General features: G+C 60.1%; 1 protein-coding gene across 14 annotated transcripts in view; it reads right to left on the bottom strand.

Moving 5' to 3' along the window:
- RBFOX3 (RNA binding fox-1 homolog 3) overlaps positions 1-19,971 on the bottom strand; it is a 133,693-nt gene that overhangs the window by 44,213 nt on the left and 69,509 nt on the right. The window contains exon 1 of one of the 14 annotated variants that reach the window (XM_086857030.1): positions 14,478-14,852. The exons of the other annotated variants lie outside the window; for them this stretch is intronic. Coding sequence (XP_086713156.1) covers positions 14,478-14,510 — 33 coding nt within the window. The 5' untranslated portion in view covers positions 14,511-14,852. Of the gene's footprint in view, positions 1-14,477; positions 14,853-19,971 lie in introns of those variants that run through there. 14 annotated transcript variants of the gene reach the window in all.

Raw genomic sequence — 19,971 nt, 5'->3', positions numbered from 1 at the left:
ATTGAGCATCTGCCTCAGGCTGAAATTCTGAGGGAAGTTTTAGCAAAAACAGTTCAAACATTTCCGAGAACAAGGCATAGGAAAAATGCTGTTTTGACACACAGGGGGGAAAAAAGGTATTCTACAACCCTGATGCTCAGGAGGGTTCACAGCTCCTGTGGCCCATAAGCAGCCGCAGCAGGGCTGGAGGCCGTGGGTGTCCCTAGTCCCCACTGAGCCCCTGCCCACCCTGGCAGCCACACACAGTGTCCAGCACTTCTCCCTCTCCCCACAGAGTTCATGGAAAAGCCAAGAAAAGGCTGAAGCTGCAAAGCACCTGCAGAAGTCCCAGACAGGGCAGTGAGACAGCCCTGGTCAGCCAGTGCTGAGCTGATGAGCGCCCAGAGCCCTGGCACGGTCACACACCAGAAATGTGAAATACATCCTGGTGCGTACCCCGGGCACGTTGGATAACGTGTTCCCAGGAACCAGATCCTCTGGAGCCCTGGCACTGGGGACCAGGAGGGGTCTACACCTGCACTTCTACCTGCAAAATTCCCAGGCACCAGAACAGGGAGAGCAGGGGGGCACAGAGGACCCCAGGATGGAACAGCAGCACAACACAACGCTGGAGTGGGTGCACACTTGGAACAGAAGGGTTTGGGAAGCGGCAAGCAGAAACTCCAACTTGTGGAGTGCAAACAGCTCCTGCCAGCGCTGCCACAGCAGCAGAACGCACCCAGGAATCAGCTCGGCACAAACTGCCTCCAACAGCCCCCACCAACACGAAACCCAACCTTCTAGCTGCTAATTCTAGATGACTGAACTGTGCAAAGCTCAAGATTTCTTTATGCCATCATTTTTCACTCTAAAAAATCAAGAAAATGCTGGGCTCTGGTGGCGAATGCCTATTCTGGAAGGAAGCTGCTCCAGTGGATCAGATTGTTCTGGTACCGCATCATAATCTATCAAAGTCGGAGTCCCCAGAGCAAGAGAAGTCAAAACATCGTGAATAAAGTGCAACTTTAAGGCTCGGCTAGTCTGGCAGTGTCAGCCCGAGCTCCTGCCGTGCAGTGTGGTATCGATGCCTTCCCCTAATCAAGTCGATGCTGGCTGAGCCGCGCTGCCGACAGCGCATTTGCTCAATTAGAGGAGAACAAATAAGGCAACAAGCCAAGATGGAAGTGGTAAGCACAGTGCAGGGCTCCTGTCCCTGCCCAGAGCTGGCGTGAGGGATGCCCACCCTGCTCCCCTTCACCTTCCTGTGCAGATGCTGAGGGAACGAGCATCCACCCAAGCTGATACTGCAGCCACCCCACAGCTCAGGGCACAGGCGAGGCCACAGCCACAGCCACAGCCACAGCCACAGCCACAGCCACAGCCACAGCCACAGCCACAGCCCATCACCCAGCTCTGTGACCTGCCCCTTGCTGAATGGGGACCTGGTGAGGATGAGGATGTGGGACCACCACCCACAGGGGCAGAGATCAGAATCCACAGGGACACAGCACAGAGTTGTGCTGCCATCCCTCCCATCCCACCCGAGCCCTGTTTGTGCACGAGCTGCTGTTTGCAGCAGGGCACACCCAGTGCACACTCCCTGTGCCAGAGCTCCTGCTGTTCCCAGCCTCTGGCTCTCCTCGGGGCTGTCCTGCTCACGGGCTCACACATCGCTCTGATCCTCCCAGCAGCTCCAGCAGGCACAGGCTCCCCGGCTGCTGCAGCCAGTGGGGGCTTCTGGCCCTCGTGTGCTGCCTCTGGCTCTCGGTTCACACTTTCAAAGGCAATTAGAAAAGCCCGAGATCTGTCAGCTGCGCCTGGAGCGGCTGGGCAGCGCGGGAGGGTCGAGTGTCACATCTGCCACTGCCCAGGTCACCCAGGTGAGAGGGATGAGATCAATACCCGATTCCCTTGCTCAGCCCTCGGGAGACGGGCTGGGCACACAACCCACCGCTGGAAACATCCTGCAGCCTCGGATGCCCAGAAGGCACTCTGGCCAAGTGCCCGGCCCCAGCAGAAGGCACAGAGGGACCCCCAGGGACCCCCCAGCTCTCACTCTGCCCTGAGCACCCTGGAGCTGCTGGAGGAGGGCTCAGCCCTCCCACGCTGACACCCGCGGGTCCCCATCCTCTGCTGCCGTCAGAGCTGGCACCGAGTGCTGCCATCGGAGCATGGGATGGAGGAATACAAAGGAAAACTCCTTCTCCCACGTAGGGCGAGCAGGAGAGCCAGATGACCACGGGCAGAAGTGCTTGGTGCATGGTTAACTGCAAGGAGTTAACATGGAAAACTGGGAAATATGGGCACGTGTAGGAGGCCCCAGCAGGCTGGGGGAGCCAGGTGATACAGGAGCTGGGATGGAGACCCAAGAGCAAGGCAAAAGGGATGGCAACAGGTGGAGAGGAGAGCAGCCATGGGCAGCTCCTCATGCCCTGGAGCAGGGAACCTGATTTACACCAGCCCTGTGGCTCATTCCTGGCTCATTTGCTCAAGGGAAGTGCAAGGGCTGCACAGCTTTGACAGTCCCCCAGGGCCTGAGACCTTCACTGGCCAGGAGTGACCAGCAAAGAGCCACTGCCAGCCCAGGGCACCAGTGCAGTGCTTGTGCCAGGCACCTCCAACAGCCCATTAGCACAGGGATTAAAAACCCTCCTGCGTTGTCAAGTCTGACGCCTCTGAGCCGGGCAAGTGGAAGAGCGAGGCTGTAATAGAAAATCTCCATGTGGCTCCATCCAGTCTAAGCAGCATTAGATCAGCGCAGCCTAAAGCCCCTGGTGCCAAGAGCTGCCAGCCTCGCTGACGGTGCTGAGCCCAGGAGGGGCGCAGGCAGGGGCTGGGGGCAGCTCGGGGATTTGCCAGGATTTCACAGACCCTCCGTGCCAAGGGCAGCCCCGAGCCTGGCCTCGCCCTGCGAGGCTGATGGGAAGGCAGGGAGGGGAAGGAGGGGGCTCGGCTCTGGTGCCCCGTGTCAGAGCAGCCCCGAGCAGAGCCGGGACCAGCCCTGCCGGCAGCACCACAAAGGCAGAAGGGCCTCGGGGCCGGTCCCGGTGAGCAGCAGCGTGGATGCTCCCGGACCCCGCGCCCACGCCGCCACCCCCAGCGGGCTCCGGCTGCAGAGAACGGGCACGGTGCCGCGGCTGCAGCTCACAGACCTCCCACCATCTCCTCAAGCTCTTCCTCACAGCAAGGCCTCTCTCTGCTCCTGCCCGAGGAGCCACTCCGACATTTTCTCCCAGGTTTTAAAGCCCCGTCACATCCCACTGAGCTCCAGCTCTCACTAGCGCATCTAAATCCACAACCCCGACTGGGATTTCCAGCTGGCCACCGTCCCTGCCAGAGCAATGGGGATGGATTAGGGCACCTCAGCCCGCACCACCGAAAATCCTCTGCCTTAGAGGCTCGGGGGGCCGCTGTCAGAAGGGGCTGGAGCTCCCGGGGAGCTCCTGCCCGGCCGGGGGGGCCGATCCTGCGGCTCCTCTGCTGCCGCACCAAACCCAGGGCCAGCAGAGACCCCTCTCCCACCCACAGAGTCCTGCATGGGTGGCTCGAGCACTGGGGGATGAGCTCTGGCAGGGCAGGGGACAGCGCAGGGTGGGAGCGGGCACAGAGCTGTCTCTGCGCTAATGCAATTAATCAAAGCAGTTAAATGACAACTCCGAGACAGCGCTAAATGCGCAGCTTTGGCCACACCAGACCCTTGTCCCGTCACGCCTGTCAGGCACCCACCCTCCCTCCGTCCTGCCCTGCTGTCCCCGTCCTGTCCTGCAGACCCCCGCCCGGCCCCTCCATCGCCGGGAACGCGCGGGGCACCGGCACAGCACAAGGATTTAATTGCATGTCAAAATTAAATCTCTTTTGATGAAGAACAATTCAACTATGGCTCTGCCTAATCAAATTAACAAAGTCTTTTTTGATTTTCAATTATCTTCTTCGCTGGAACACTTTATCCGCCGCTCCTGCGATGCAGCTGACAAGCCCCGACTGACAATTGAGGTGTTGGCACTTCAGCGAGGCAGGGTGACCGCGGGGGCGTCTCGCAGCCCCCCCGAGCGAGCCGGGACACAACCGCAGCAAGCAGCAGGACACGGCGACAGCGGCAGCCCCGCCCTGCGGCACAGCTGGGGACGGGCCAGCTCCTCCCGTGGCTGCTGGGACCATCCCAGCCCCGCCGGAGCTCTGCCGCAACGCCTCCGGCACCGCACCACAGCCTGGAGCGTGGGGACAGTGCCACCCCACCGTGCCCGGCCAGCGGCAGCACCGAGCCGTGAGCCCGGGGAGCCCCCGGCACCTTCCTGAGGAGGAAACTCCAGACAAAAGCAGCCGTGGCCTCTCCAGATGACCCATCTCCAGCCAGCTCCCCAGGGCTGCCCGTGCCCCCCGGCTCGCCAGGGTGTCCAGGGCAGCTCCCGGAGGGAACCCCGGCAGGTGAAGCCTGGCCCTGCCAGGGTCCCCGTTCCCCCTGGCCAGCTGTCACTCAGCTGTCACACGCAAAGAGAAGTGACTTGTGTGAGAACACCGGAGCTGGTGAACCTGTCACAGGGCGCAGGGGCCTGCCTGGCCCTGGCAGTGCTGAGCACCAGGACATGGTCTCTGGAGGATGAGGAAGGGCAGGAGATGCATGAGCCTGCCTGACCACCGTGGTGGGCAGCACACCTGGCGGAAGATGGGCAGGTCCCGACGGTCTGCAGGCTGCCCAGTCCCCTCCAGGGACACCTCCATCCCCTTCCCCTGCTTCCAGGGATAGCAGGACCTGCTGAGAATGGATCTCCCTGTGCTCCCACTCCTGACAGGCCCCAGGAAACTGCAGGAGATGACAGATGGGACCCAGGAACCCCAGAACAGTCGGCTCATCCCAGCACCCCCAGCTACACACCCCTCCCCAGGCCCTGGAGCTGCTCTGGGCTTCCTGCAGCTGCAGAGACATTCAGCTGTGATGGCAGGACAAAATGTATTAAAAGATGCTAATTTAATTACAAGAACACAACAACAGCTAAATGAGCAAGGAGAACACCTCTGTAAGCAGGGCACTCATACCAGCACGGGGGGATGCAGTGGGGCCCCACAGCAGAAGCACAGACAGCTCTGAGCTCCCTTCTGCAGCAGGACACGGCTCCAGGGATCCTCTCAGCTCCCCATCCCTCCGTGGGTGCTCAGCACACCCACCCACGGCTCTCCCCTGGATTATCTGCCAGCTCACAGCCAACAGCACCTCCTCCTCCTCACCGCGGTTCAGTTCCCAAACACAGGGAACTCCTCACCGGGCTCCTGTTCCCAAACTGCAAACACTGCAGCCTCTGGGGCAGGGAATGGAGCCTTTCTGGTACCTGCTGCTGCTCTGGAGCTGGAGCTGAGCTTGGCCCCCGCTGCGGGGCCGGGGAGCTCGCCCAGCCTGCAGGCGGGGACGGTGGGATCCCTCCCAGCACATCGCTGGCTGCACGCCAGAGCTGGCCTGCAGCGGCTCCAGTGCAGCTTGAAGAAAAGCCTTTTCTGCTTTATTAAACTGTTCTGGAGGGAAAGCTTCATCCACATCGATCTCGGGTGGAGCAGTGCCCCTGCCTGCCGGCAGCTGGAGAATCCCCAGCACAGCCTCCTCTGCCCCCCTGCCAGCGGCTCCCGGAGCGGCCCCCACTGTGCCCCAGCCCACGGGAGTCACACCTGGGGTCACACCTGGGTCACACCTGGGTCACACCTGGGGTCACACACAGGGGTCACACCTGGGGTCACACCTGGGTCACACCTGGGGTCACACCTGGGTCACACACAGGGGTCACACCTGGGGTCACACCTGGGTCACACCTGGGGTCACACCTGGGGTCACACCTGGGTCACACCTGGGGTCACACGTGGGGTCACACCTGGGGTCACACCTGGGTCACACCTGGGGTCACACACAGGGGTCACACCTGGGTCACACCTGGGTCACACCTGGGTCACACCTGGGTCACACCTGGGGTCACACACAGGGGTCACACCTGGGTCACACCTGGGGTCACACACAGGTCACACCTGGGTCACACCTGGGGTCACACCTGGGTCACACCTGGGTCACACACAGGGGTCACACCTGGGTCACACCTGGGTCACACCTGGGTCACACACAGGGGTCACACCTGGGTCACACCTGGGGTCACACCTGGGGTCACACCTGGGGTCACACACAGGGGTCACACCTGGGTCACACCTGGGTCACACCTGGGTCACACCTGGGTCACACACAGGGGTCACACCTGGGTCACACCTGGGGTCACACCTGGGGTCACACCTGGGGTCACACACAGGGGTCACACCTGGGTCACACACCTGGGGTCACACCTGGGGTCACACACAGGTCACACCCTGGGGGTCCCCACAGCCCCACACGGGCACACATCGCCCCCTTGGAGCGCTCTGGGGCAGGGACAGCCCCGCTGGACACGGCAGCCAGGACACGCCAGCACGGCCGAGCACGGCCTTCAGAGCCCAGCCTGGAACAGCACCAACATCCCGGGATCCCCAAGGCTGGAATGATCCCAGAGCTGCTCCCACTGCCCGGCTGAGGAGGGACAGAGCCCTGTGAGCCCGCCCGGGCCAGGCCAACGTCAGCCAGGTTTGCCCCGGGGTGAGCTCAGGGCAGGGTGGCAGGCACAGGGGCTGCAGGAACTTGTGGATGCTGCTCCTCCTCAACACCGACTGCTTCCACAGGAGTATTTGAGTCTCTCTTCATGGATGAAGGGATGGGCTCCCATTCCCAGGTCTCTCCACTTCCAATCCCTTTTGTGCGTTTTCCAAAGAGGGGTTGATCACATCCTGGCAGATGCTGGGAGCAGACGCCTAATGGAGGCCATCTGCCACATTTCACAGGGAAAATTATTCAAACTCCCTAGGACTTTAATTTAATCAGCTGGCACTGGAGTGGGCACCGGGCGATCATGGGAGCAGGTGTGAGCCGGACCAACCGAGGCAGAGGTGAGAGTTTCAGCCCTGCTCATCCCTCTGAGGACAGGAGCTCCCAGTGCTGTGAGCCACTGGCACCCGGCACCAGCACAGGGCTGCACCAGCGCAGGGCTGCACCAGTGCAGGGCTGCACCAGCACAGGGCTGCACCAGCGCAGGGCTGCACCAGCACAGAGCTGCACCAGCACAGAGCTGCACCAGCGCAGGGCTGCACCAACACAGAGCTGCACCAGCACAGAGCTGCACCAGCACAGAGCTGCACCAGCACAGGGCTGCACCAGCGCAGGGCTGCACCAGCACAGGGCTGCACCAACACAGAGCTGCACCAACACAGAGCTGCACCAGCCTCGCCCGACCCAGGATATCTCATCCTAGGAAAGCTCCTCGAGTATCCCCGGCATTCCGCAGGGAGATTGATGGCAGAGCAGATGTGCCATCACTTGCCAGGGCGGAATCTGCTGGCCCTGCTCGCAGGCACGTTCACCCCAGGGGTGATTCCTCCCCACAGCTGCAGGGAAAGAGCAGCAGGAGCCATCCCCAGGCGTGCGTGGGGCTCACCCTGCCCCTTCCCACTCTCGCTCCCCCAAATGCTTCCCATATGTGAAGTGCCAGCCTGGCTCTGGGAAAGGGGGACAGGAGGAAAGGTGCCGTCTGTGCTGCATCCTCTGAAATCTCTGCCTTACCCAAGGCGAGGCGGCCTCCCGTGCCCAGCAGCTCCTGGCTCAGACATTCCCGGTGCCCACGGGAACCTCCAAGGAAAATAAACCCATGTCTGTCAAAGAGAGGAGGCAAATGCAGCCTGACCACTGCTCCAGACATCTGCAGAGACCTGGGATCTCTCCAAGCATGTGGTGTCTCCTTGTTGCCTCTCTCAAGCTGTAGAGGATGAGCAGAAGCATCCGACCGCAGCAGCCCCACACACCTGGCACATGAGCCCCTGCCAGGAACTGAATGGGAAATGGCCCAAGTGCAGCATGGCCCAGGAGGGGACACAGGGACAGAGGTTCTTGAAGTCACTGAAGTCCCCATTTGATCACAGTGAGCAGAACCCACCTGCTCTGGGTGAAAGGACCAAGCCTTTCTGGGTGAAAGGATCAGCCAAGATGATCCAGAGGAAAATTCTTCCCGAGCCCAAACCTGGGGGCACATTTCCACCTGAGCCATTGATTTTGTCACATCACACAAACACAAGGCGGTTCCACGCTGGATCAACCCCTCCCTGGTGTTATGGCATGTCCAGACTCAACCAGTAAAGCACATTTATCAAACCTGAGCCCCCAGTGCTGACCCCACACGGGGACCACAGGGACCCACGGGCTGGGGGTGACACGGGCCCAGGCCCTGCCTCATCACCCTTTTCCCTTCCAGCGCCTTCCACGGCCACGGCAGCTGACATGGGCCTGTGTGAAGGAGCAAACCTGGCTTTTCTCATCCCTGGGGCTGCAGGGAACCCACTCACCCCCCTGGCCAGGACCTTTCCAAAAGGCCACGGCCCAAGATCCATGGAGCTCCGATGGAACTGGACACTAAGGGAAGGGGATAACTTGGCAGCTGCTCACATTTAGTTTGCACCTTCCTTGCCGGTGTGGAAGGAAACAAACGACCTGTGAAGGGAACTGAGCGCAGTGATTCATTACCCCCGATGTGTGATGATGGCTTAATTATTTTTCTAACTGGGGAGAGACGTTTTCTGACAGCAGGTGCAAATTAATTCTCCACTGTTTTAAGGAGTGATCGGCCCAGGACAAGCAGAAAACTGGAAAACCTAATTAAATCGGGAGCTGGGTAGAATAAATGGAGCAGGGAGTTTGTTTGCATGGTGCTGATGGGTATTAACGATCACTGGGAAAGGCACCAGGGCTCCCAGCAGGAAACTGGGGCTGTCTCCAGGGCTCCGTGTGCCCAAGACAGGCTGTGACAGTTTTGGGCAGGAGGTGTCATGTTGGTCACAGCGTGTGCTACTACTGCCCACAGATGGGCAAATCCAGGGTGTCCCAGGGAGAGGAATCCCAGGATCAGGAAATCCAGGGTGTCCCAGGGAGAGGAATCCCAGGACCAGGAAATCCAGGGTGTCCCAGGGAGAGGAATCCCAGGATCAGGAAATCCAGGGTGTCCCAGGGAGAGGAATCCCAGGATCAGGAAATCCAGGGTGTCCCAGGGAGAGGGATCTGCAGGGGCTGACTGGAGGAGGTGGCATTAGAGGACACCAGCCAGAAGTGTAGCACTGGGGCTCCCCAAGTTCTTCCAGGCTTCTCATCCCTCAAGGGCCAAAGGACACTGAGGCAGCAGCACCCACTGGGCAGTGGGAGTGGGCAAGAAGCCTGTTCCATTCCCGTGCAGCCAGAGCAGGGACAGGTTAAACACCCTTGGAGTGCCCAGGCTCCGGACCTCCAGCCCAGCTTCCCGGGCACGAGGAACCAACACGGCCCTGGCACACGGTGCCACCAGCTCCTGCGCCGAGGAATGACAGTGACCAACACCTGAAGGGTTTTGCCACGGGGGGGAGCAGCCAGGGCTCCACAATCAGGGAAGAGAGAGTTTATGTTGAACGGTTGCCACGGAAACACTATTTATACTTCCCAGCAGCTCCAGATCCAGCTCTCCCTGCTGCCCAGGCCGGGAGCAGCATCCCCTGCCTCCAGCCTCAGCCTCTGGGGGCTGGAGCCCCTCTGCAGCAGCCAGGGTGCTGAGCCAGCAGCTGCAGCACAGGGCTGCTCCCAGCTGCAGCCCCGAGCGCTCGAGTGCCAGCTCAGATGATGCAAAGATGGAAACGGGGGCGATCAGCGGCACCAGGAGGTTCAATGGGTGTCCCTCTCCCTGCTCATCCTCTCGCTGCTGCACGCAGCTCCTGGCCCTGCTCATCCCATCCCAGCACCTGAGGGTCCCTCCTGCCTCCCCCTGACTCTGAGCCCGCTGGGCTCCGCCAGTCCTCCCCCTCCAACACGCCTGCAATGCTGGGAAAAAGAGCCCTAATTGCTTTTTGTTTTTCTGCTTCTCCCATCATTAAATCCCTTCTTCATCCCTAATAGTTTGGGATTCTGTGAAGGTTAATATGTTTCAGGTTCCACACAAGTACAGCTAATTAACAAACAGTCCCCTCAATTCCCTTTAATGCTACACATGGAATGCAATCGCTGCAATTACCTGCTTCCCAAAGCCATTACAAACCACAGAAAATTAGCTGGAACAGGTGATGAAAACCTTCTTTTATTGGTTCATGAAAGGAGCTGATCTCCAGGCAGCAGCTTCCCATGGCGCAGATGGAAGGGGTCGGTACCCCCTGAGCAGCCTGGCTGGGATCACTCCTGGGGAGCCCTAAAACACCATCGGCTCCAGGTTCGCTTTCCTTTGGCTGCTCAAGCCCAGACTCAACAGCTCAGCCCCCACTACCAAGAGCCAGCCCTGTTCTATGGCTGAGAGCTGTAATTAAAGCAATGCCAGGGGGGGAACCAGGGCAGGGGGCTGAGCTCTGCTCCCAAGGGACACCAGGACACTGCCAGCCCAGCCTGAGAGCTCTGTCCCCAGGGGACAGCAGGACACTGCCAGCCCAGCCTGAGAGCAGAGCCAAAGGCTGTCCTTGCCTGGGGTCCCCAGGGCTGGTGCACTGCCCTGCAGCCCGGCTGGGCCACAATCCCTGGGGATGCCCCTGGGAATGGGCACAATGGGAGAACTCTCACATCCACTCCCACAGGAAAAAGAGGAGGGAAGAGAAAAAAATAAAAATAGCTCAGGAGCGCCTTTATCAGGAGAGCCTCTTCATCCTCCCAGAGGAAGAGCATCCTCCACAGAGTCCAGGGAGAGTCAGAGACAACCCCCTCGGTTCTCCATCCCGGGGTGCTGGGCTGTTCCTGCAGCAACTGCAACACTTGCACTGAACTCCACGTCTGCTTTTGGGAGCCCCAGGACAGGCCAGGAAATGCAAGGAGCTCCCAGCAAATTGCTCCATTGCTCCATTAGCCCTCATTAAAAACCAGCACCTCTCAGGCGAGGTTCAATTTCCAGCTCCTGCATCTTGTGCCGGTGCCTGCCAGAAAGCTCTTCAGTGTCAGCCTCCCCTGTGCTCCATCACTCACAGCAGCGATGCCTGGGCTCGCTCCAGAGCCCACAGCCCTAAGGAAACCCCAGCTGCACTCCCAGCCCAGCACGGGGCTCCTCCATGGCCTGGCTGGGCAGGGAACGCTGTCCCCAAACCCCTGTGTGGCAGGAGAACCAACCCCCAGCTGGTTCCGAGCGACCAGAGGGGCTCGGCAGGCACGGGGGAGCCCCTGGGCTGGCACAGCTGGGCGGCACAGCTGGGTGGCACAGCTGGGTGCCACAGCTGGGTGGCACAGCTGGGTGCCACAGCTGGGTGGCACAGCTGGGTGCCACAGCCTGGGCGTCCCCTCCCAGCCCCTCTGGCACCAGCACAGCCTTCCCACGTCAGTCGTGCCCAGGGGTGTCCAGGAGCAGCCGTGGGGTCCATCCACCCCCAGAGGCAGCTCGGGGTGTCCCCAGCTGGGCTCTGCAGCCCTTCGTGGCTCTGCTGGCAGCCGGGGCTGGCTCTGGGGTCCTGCCCGTGTGCCCAGGCCGTGAGCAGCCTCTCCCAGCCACAGCCTCTCTTCTCAGCACCCTCCAGTGCTGGGCCTCCCATGCAAGAGCTCCTTAAAAATGTAAATTGGGAACAGCCTCACAGCACAGGAGGAAAATCACTGTAAACAAAATCGCAGTTGCTGTGGAAACCATTAAAAATAGATTCCCCACGCTCCCCCTTTTGTGCTGGGTATTATACAGCTGGGTTCCTTCATTCCGCATTATTATTACTTTTTAATTATGAATAATTTCCTCCCTTCTATAGGAAGATGGAGTAAAAAACAGAACTTTCCAAACGAGGGGCCTTTAGGATATGTTTCAATATGCAAATGAAGGCAAACATGCATTCGGTGCTGTTTACGCCACGGGGTAAAAATCTTTCTGCATTAACCCTTCCTGTGCCACGCCCCCCGTTTCCTCCCCTTTCCCCCAGCCAGGAAGGCCAGTGCCCCCCGCCCCAGCTGGATCCAGGATGAAGGATGGGCAGTGGCACAGATGGGGTAACACCTCACAAGCCGGGCACCGAGCTGCCCTGCCAGCCCTGCCCACACTCCTCCAACCCCATGAGACAGAGCTGCTCCGTGGCAGGGACCAGCTGTGCCTTCACAGCAGTTCTCCAGGCTCAGAAACACCGAGACCAGCACAACTCGTGGTGCCTCAGCCCTGGAGCAGAGCCCACAGGTGCCCTGGGAGCAGGGAGAGGAGCCACGCTGCCCCACGGGACAGGAGTGACAGAAATCCCACCCAGCATCCCGTCCTGTGCCTTGCACCGACAGGATTCAGCCTCTGAGCAGAGGAAACACTCAGAATTATTTGGAAAACTACAGTCCCTGGGAAGATGGTCCCGTTCCAGAGTGTGACTCAGTGGCTATTTGCAGCCCAGGTCTGCAGGAGAGGATGCTCCTGCCCCGGGCAGCCCCCGGCACCACGCCGGGCGCCAGCTGCAGCCCTGGCAGCTCCTGCCCACGGCCCCAGCCCCAGGGAGCGGGCGGAAGGTTCCCGAGCAGGCACGGCCAGCAAGGCTCCCGCTGCCGCAGAGGAGCAGATGGACAGGGCTGGGAAGCCTCCAGCGCACGCTGAGCCCGTGTCCAACCTGCTCTGGCACCGTGCTGCCCGTGCCCAAACTGCTCTGGCACCGTGCTGCCCGTGCCCAACCCGCTCTGGCACCATGCTGCCCGTGCCCAACCCGCTCTGGCACCGTGCTGCCCGTGCCCAACCCGCTCTGGCACCGTGCTGCCCGTGCCCAAGGCCAGCGCCCGGCCCAGAGCACCCAGAGCTGCAGGACGGATCCGTCTGCCCTCGGTGACCCAGCTCGGGGTCAGGAGCTGCACAAGCTGATGCTGTCCCAGCCAGCCCCATCTCCCTTCACTCCCCCTGCACAGACACACACTCCAGCACAGGAGGAACGGGGCTTGCCTCAGCTTTGGGAAAGTTTCTGCTGCCCTGTCCCACGGTGTGGGTAGGTAACGCTGAGCAGCGCCAGGCAGCCAGAGGCATTCCAGCATGGGCACAAAAACAGCCTGGAAAACCCCAAACAGGCCGGCCTTGGGACTGTGGCACTTTCACAGCTAAGAAGAGAAAGTTTTCTTTGGTTTTCTGCAGATACTGAACAGGGACAGGGACAGAACTGAGGGGGGGAGGGCAGGTGCCTGACTTGAGGGCAACTTTATCACCCTGCCACCTCCTTCTAAAAATCCCAAATAAAAACAAGACCCCTTCTCCACAGAAGGAGCATCCCCATTTCAAGTGCTTTAGTGCTCATGTCTCTGATACAACCCAGATTTCAAAGTACCCTCAAGGACCAACAGTGAATGATACAGCCCAGGGCCAGAAGGGCCCTTAGACCTGGCGAGTCCAGTCCTGTGCTCACCCCACTGACAGCTTTCCTCCCAGACAGATATCCGTGTTTGATCCACACACAGCGAGCAACAGAGAAACCCCCACGGCCTGAAGCCGTTCCAGTGGTTAATTACCTTCCCTGATAAAAATACGCACTTCGTTTCCAGTCAGCATTTGTCTTACTGGAGCTTTCAGAGCCTGGATCTTGTGTCTTTTCTCTGCTAAATTAGAGCGCTCTGTACCCACAGACATCTCTTGATCACAAGCTAAAGCAGCCCACATCACGAAGCCACCCCTTAAACTTCTCTTGGATGAAAAGTTCAACCTACTTAGGCTCTGTCTCCCACAGCAGAGCAGCTTTCCCAGCCCATGAACCACTTGTGTAGCTCTTTCCTGCACAGTTCCCGTGCCACCAGGGTTTTTCCAGCACATGCCCAGGCGTGGTGCCAGCACACGTTTGCCCTTCAGTGCCATGGGTGCCCTTTTACCCCAGCCATAACAGGGGTACAGCCACCGGCAGCCTCCCGGAGAATGGGGACATTCAGCATCCTGCCCCGGGGCTGGGGGGGTCACAGCCATGGAGAGCTGCCCCACGCCCCTCCTGCCAGCTCCCCTCCAAACAGGATGGTCCCCAAACCCCTGTGACAGCCAGCAAGCTGTGCCTGGGCCACGGGGACAGCTGACACTGGTGTCACCCCAGCGCCGCTTCCTCCGGGCTCAGCAGGTCCGAGCCACGTTTGTCACCACCACTCCAGGCTCTGTCACTGCCCCTCAGACAGCAAAGATCCCTAAAATCCACCTGGGAGCTTGCCTCCAGGAGGGGGGCACAGCCAGACCTGGGGAGCCCCAGAGTCCCATGGAGCACCCCAAACCCAGAGGCACCTGGTGGCCACAAAAGGTCCCCGAGCAGCGCCCAGGCTCTGCTCCCCACCCTGCCCGAGCCCCCCAGCCATGGGGCTGCCAGTGTGGAGGCCACCTGGGCTTGGGTCAGAGCCCAGAGCCGCAGGGTCCCAGGGCAGACCCCTCCTCAGAGAGCCCTGGGCAGCAGCCCAGCACTGAGCACTGAGCGCTGCTGGCCACAAACACACACTTGCCACGCCAGACAAACGCAGCAGCCCCCGCCCCGGCAGAGGGGCTGAAGCAGCAGGGAATACTCACAGCCTGGCTCCCACCGGCAGCACATCCATCCATCCATCCAGTCGGGAGAGCAAGGGAGGGCAGGTCTGTGCCGGGGCTGTGGGGATGCCCAGGACCCCCCAGATCCTCCCCAGCTCCAGCAGTGTCCCGGAGGGCCGGGGTGCAGCCCGGGGAGCCCCAGCTCCCTGTGCTCCCCGTCAGACGAGGTCCTGCTCCAGCCACAACTGCATTCGCATTTAATTCACAGCAATTACACCCACATGCTGCAAGACAAATACATTTTAGAAGCCCTCAGTTAAACGTGGATAATTACGGCTGCCTGCACCAGGGGACAGCCCTGCCCAGGCTCAGGAGGAAGAATCGCATCCCGACTCCACGAAGGCTGTAAATTAGCAAGGCGCATCCCAATGGCAGCAGAGTAATTACCAGCTCCCACATCCCCCCTTCCTGCGGGCTGCTGCTCCCGTGCTCCCCACTCCGCACCGTCCCCCGCGCAGCACGGCTGTTCCCAGGCATATGCTGCTGTTAATGGGGCTTCTGTCACTTCAGCTGCTGGCAGAGATTATTTTATCTCGGGAACCCTCTCCCAGTGCCAGAGCCCAGGCTCTCAGCTCTAAATCATCCACAGGGGAACTCGCAGGTGCGGGGGAACGCAAGATGGAAGCATCAACTTTGTGATTGTGCCACAAAGGCTGTGGTGGCAGGAGCAGGGAGAGGGGGGACACAGCAGGACCCCCCTGGCAGAGCCCCAGGAATGCACCCAAATCCAGCAGGCACAGAGGAGCAAGGGCAGCGAGGGAGAAAGGGGGAACACAGCCACCTTGGGCAGGGAGACAGTGACAGGTGAGTGTGCAAAGCCAGATTTACTCAGCACGGCACTGGACATCCTCCATCTGTGCCATGTTCCTTCTGGCAGCCCAGCTCCATCCCTGCTCCATCCCTGGGGCATCCCTGGGATGGAGCTGGGGCTGCTCCTGCTCTGGGCACGCCGGGCAGCAGCAGGAGCAGGAGCAGGAGCAGGAACAGGAGCAGGAACAGGAGCAGGAGCAGGAGCAGGAGCAGGAGCAGGAGCAGGAGCAGGAGCAGGAGCAGGAGCAGCAGCAGCATCAGGAGCAGGAGCACCAGCACCAGCACCAGCAGCATCAGGAGCAGCACCAGCACCAGCACCAGCACCAGCACCAGCACCAGCACCAGCACCAGCACCAGCACCAGCAGCATCAGGAGCAGCACCAGCAGCAGCAGCAGCAGCAGCAGCAGCAGCAGCAGCACCAGCACCAGCACCAGCAGCAGCAGCAGCCCCCGTTCCTGCTCTGGCCCCGGAGCACCGCGGGCTCCGCAGGGCGCTGCCATCGTGTGCCAGAGCACCACCGAGCCTCCCAGTGCCCGGGCACCGTGCTCACCCCCCGAGGAGAGGGGGCACCGCTCCATGGCTGGCACGGCGGGCACGAGCAGACGGAGCCTCAGCACGGCTCCTGCCAGGGAAAGCTCGTGCACTTTACCACTGCTGAGCAGCTTCTGTGTTCCTGAAATATCCTCTTCCCCTGGGCAACTTCATATGTGAGTCTTGGGACTTGTTGGAGCATTAAACTGACATCTAGGTCACGGTAAGGAATAGCTCAACGCCTCCAGGAAAAAGGGTTTTCCTTCCACATCCCAGCGCCTCCTCCAGCAGCTCAGTAGTCAGCCCAGGAGCGAGCACTTAACAGGGGTGACCACTTCTAGCTGAGAGTGAAGGAGGCTGTGGGGGTGGAAAAGGGATTAAAACCATTTCTGAGGCATGGTCTGGAGATTAGCTGCCTTTTCTGAAGTTCTCTTGGCTCTTCATGGTCCCTGGAGCAGCACCTCTGCAGGAAAAGGCACTGGAATGATTTAAAGCCCAGGGAGTCTGGCTGGACACAGGCCAGGGCCAGCAAACAGAGTCTCACCACGTTTAGCCTGGCAGATGCTCTGCCCAAGAACCATTGGTTTGGTTTGGTTTGAACCATTGGGTGGTGATCCATCCTGACCACCAGCACCTTGGTGGCAAACAGCCCCTGGCCTTGCTGGGCTAATGGCAGCCACAGCAGGGCAACGCTCTGGGAATCCAGCGCTGTTTTCTCTGCCCTGGTCACCCCATCTGCCCCAGCCCCAGCTCGCTCCCCCCGTGGCTCTGCAGGGCCGGGGGTCCCAGAGCTGCTGCAGGAGCCTGGCAGGCACATGGAGAAATGCTCAAATGTAGGATGTGGGACGGGAGAGGGAACAGAGCTGAGCGTGTCCCAGGCAGGGACTGAGGGCTGGCCCTGCCCTCCTGGGGAAAGCTCAGCCCACGGCAGCACCTGTCCCTGTCCCCGTGTGTCACCGTGATGGAGAGCTGGATGCAGGCACCCTAATGGTTTCATCAGCTTAGCTACTTTCTATGAGAAATTTGTTCCAGTCCCAGCTCTCCCTGGCTGCTGTCACCTTAACAGATGTCAGACCTGAAAGAATAATAATCCTGGCAGGAACCCTTGAACCGGAGCGAGCGGCGTCCCAGGGAGGAGGCAAGAGCACGGAGAAAACTCATTTTTGCAGGAGCTCAGGAGCACTTGGAGCTGCCCCAGCCTGACACTGGCTGGGCTGGGAGACTGGCTTGTGCCCTCCTCTTCCTCCCTGGGGGAAACCTGCCCTGTGCAGATGTGCTGCTGTGCTGGTGAAACAGCTCTGGAGAGGAGCCCCTCGCCAGCCAGACTCCATTTGATCCCCCATCTTGTGATCACTAAAACCCACCTCCTCTCCCCGACACGACTCCCACACCTATCCCTGCCCTGACACCTCTGTGAGAAATTCCACCAAGGGAACCAGCACAGGCAGAGCTGGTGCCAGCAGAACGGGCACACACGTGGGCAGACCTTGCCCTGCCCCACACCCCTCTGCTGGACTCCCCTGGCCACTGCCCGGCAAGGCTTGGCACAGCCAGCCCGGCCACTGATCCATCACATCCTCATCCCTGCAGCCTCCTGGAGCTCAGCTCATCCCCAGCCTGTCACCGCCAGTGCCAGGGGACAGCACAGGCAGGGGACAGTGATGGTACAGCACGGTCCCTCCTGCCACACGGGCTCTGCAGGCTGCAGGGACACCCCAGGACACACCGGGGATCCATCCCCGCCCCGAGCCCGCGGGCACCGGCGGCAGCTGGAGCAGGAGGGGGCAGCAGGATGGGCAGCAAAGCCCCGGGCACTGATCTGGGGATTCCCGAGGCTGCAAGTGCCAGACCTGCCCTCGTGCTGCCTTCTCCTGCGAGGAGCTGCTGCTCTGCCGTGAGTCATCGCTGGAAGACAAATTCTATTTAAAGGATGTTATTCGTAGAAATTGAGTTTTAATAAACGGGGCATCAAACAAGCAGAAAATACCGAACTTCCAAGTGGAGCGAAGTTTCCGTATGTTAATTTACACGGCACAATCACCGCTTGGAGGAATAAAAACCACGCAGAGAGCTGCTCTCCCTGGCACAGCAGCGGAGGGAGGGAGCCGTGTCCTGCTCCCCGGAGCGTGTCCCGGGCACGCAGAGCAGGGATGGGCACAGGCAGGCCGGGCACCGCTGCTGGCAGGGCTGTGCCACAGCCTGGGCTCCCAGGAGCCTTCGGGCTCTGTTTGGCTGCCAGTGGGAGAGCGGGAGGAGACAGAGCGGAGCTGGCTTTAAAAATAGATCAAACCCTCTGCTATGGAGCCATTTTATTAGAGCAGCACAAGCTGTCGGGCTGGTGACACCTCTGCGGGCACCCAGGGAAGTTTTCCCAGATGAATTTGGAAAGCGAGGGGAAGGAACAAAGATGAAGCAGACTTGTTTTCCAGCACAAAACAAAGAAGTGTGGGCAAAAAGCCTGTCTGCACTGGAGCCCCTCAGCCCATCCCCAGCCCCATCCCCAGCCCCATCCCCTGTCCCCATCCAAGGCCTGCACACATCTCCCAGGCATCACCAGCTGCCTTGGGGCCAGCACTGCAGCAAGGGCTGATCCTCTCACACGAGTGGGAGACTTTGGCTCACCACAATCTGCCTGAAAGCTCCTCTGCCCAATGCGGAGGGTCCCATGCCCTCAGAGGGTCTTGTACCAGGGTCAGCATGTCCTCCATCCCAGAAACCCCCCAGGACTGGCCCAGCACATCGTGCCAAGCTGCACTGGGCCACGGCGCTGGAAAGCACAGCATGGAGACGAGAGGAGTCAGGGCAGGGAAAGATCCCCGAGCCCCCATTCTGCAGAGCAGGAGCTCAGTGAAAGCCAAGGTGGAAATCTTGGTGCGATCTGCCTGTACCTAATGCAGCTCACACCACAATAAATTGGGAATGTGAATTGCTGTGCCCAGTGGGATGGCAGGGGCAGGAGGAGGGGCTCAGCCCAGAGGGGGCTGGCAGGAGCCAGGAGGTGAGGCGGGAGTGTTGTGCAGAAGAGCAGCACAAAACCAAAGCACTGAACATGGAAGCATGTGCTCCAACCTGGGAACCACATGGAAACACATCTCAGCACATTACTCAGCCTCGGGCTGACTCTGAGTCACCGGCTCCAGCATCTGGGAGGAGAGTGAGTGTGAGCATGTGATTGTGAGCGTGTGAGTGTGAGTGTGAGCATGTAAGTGTGAGTGTGAGCGTGCTCCCGGGCTGCCTGGCGCTGCAAGCTCTGCGGGAGGGCGGCTGTGCCAGCTTGGCTGGCGCTGGATCCATTCCATGGGATGACCCTGTCTGGGAGGGTCAGGCTGGGGGAGCAGGGAGCTGCTCCAGGAGCACACAGGAGGAACAGGACAGAGGAGCTGGTCTGAGCCACATCAAAGCTTCTCTATAAATACATAGGGAAGGGTCACTGGGAGGAGCTGGTCATGCTAAAGGACAAGGTTGGCACAAGAAAAATGGGTGTAAAAGGCAGATAAAGGGAGGCAGGAGGAAGGACAGGCACTGGGTGAGGAAAGGGTCCACCAGGACAGTGGGACTGGGCTCAGAACTCTGGGTCTCTTCCTAAGACACACCTTCAAACCTCTTCAAACACCACACAGATGTTTCACCGCTTCCAACCCAGAGCTGACAAGAGATGCCCACACAGAGCAGCCCCTGTGCCCACAAGCAACCACACACCACGGAGGGCTGGCAGAGGATGGGGGGTTTGCCCATGCACACCCACTGGCCACCCACCAGACCCCTTCCCACCGCATCCCCTGGGATCCTGCTCCCCGCGCTGTCCAGACTGTTTCACTAACTGTGCAGCAATCCAGGCTGCCGATCAGATGGAAAGTCTCCATCCCATAATAAACAGTGTACTATTTATAAACCTGAAAACGTCTTTATTATTATTATTTTCCCCCAGAAAAAAAGCCCATAATAAACCCCCCCTGCACGCTGCTGTTAAACACACCCCAGCACGGCCCCGCAGGTCCGCAGCGCTGCTGCCGCTTCCCCAGGCAGTGCCCAGCAGAACAGATGGCAGTGTGGGCGTTAGGTACCAGCCTCCTGGCAATCCGAACATCTGTTACCGTTAGAAAATGCTAATTGCCATCAATCAGGACAGCACCT

This window comes from Cyanistes caeruleus, chromosome 19, assembly GCF_971803275.1.
Source record: "Cyanistes caeruleus chromosome 19, bCyaCae1.hap1.1, whole genome shotgun sequence".
Classification (NCBI taxonomy): Eukaryota; Metazoa; Chordata; class Aves; order Passeriformes; family Paridae; genus Cyanistes; species Cyanistes caeruleus.
Note: the sequence above shows the minus strand (reverse complement) of the source record. Positions and strands in the feature narration are given on the sequence as shown.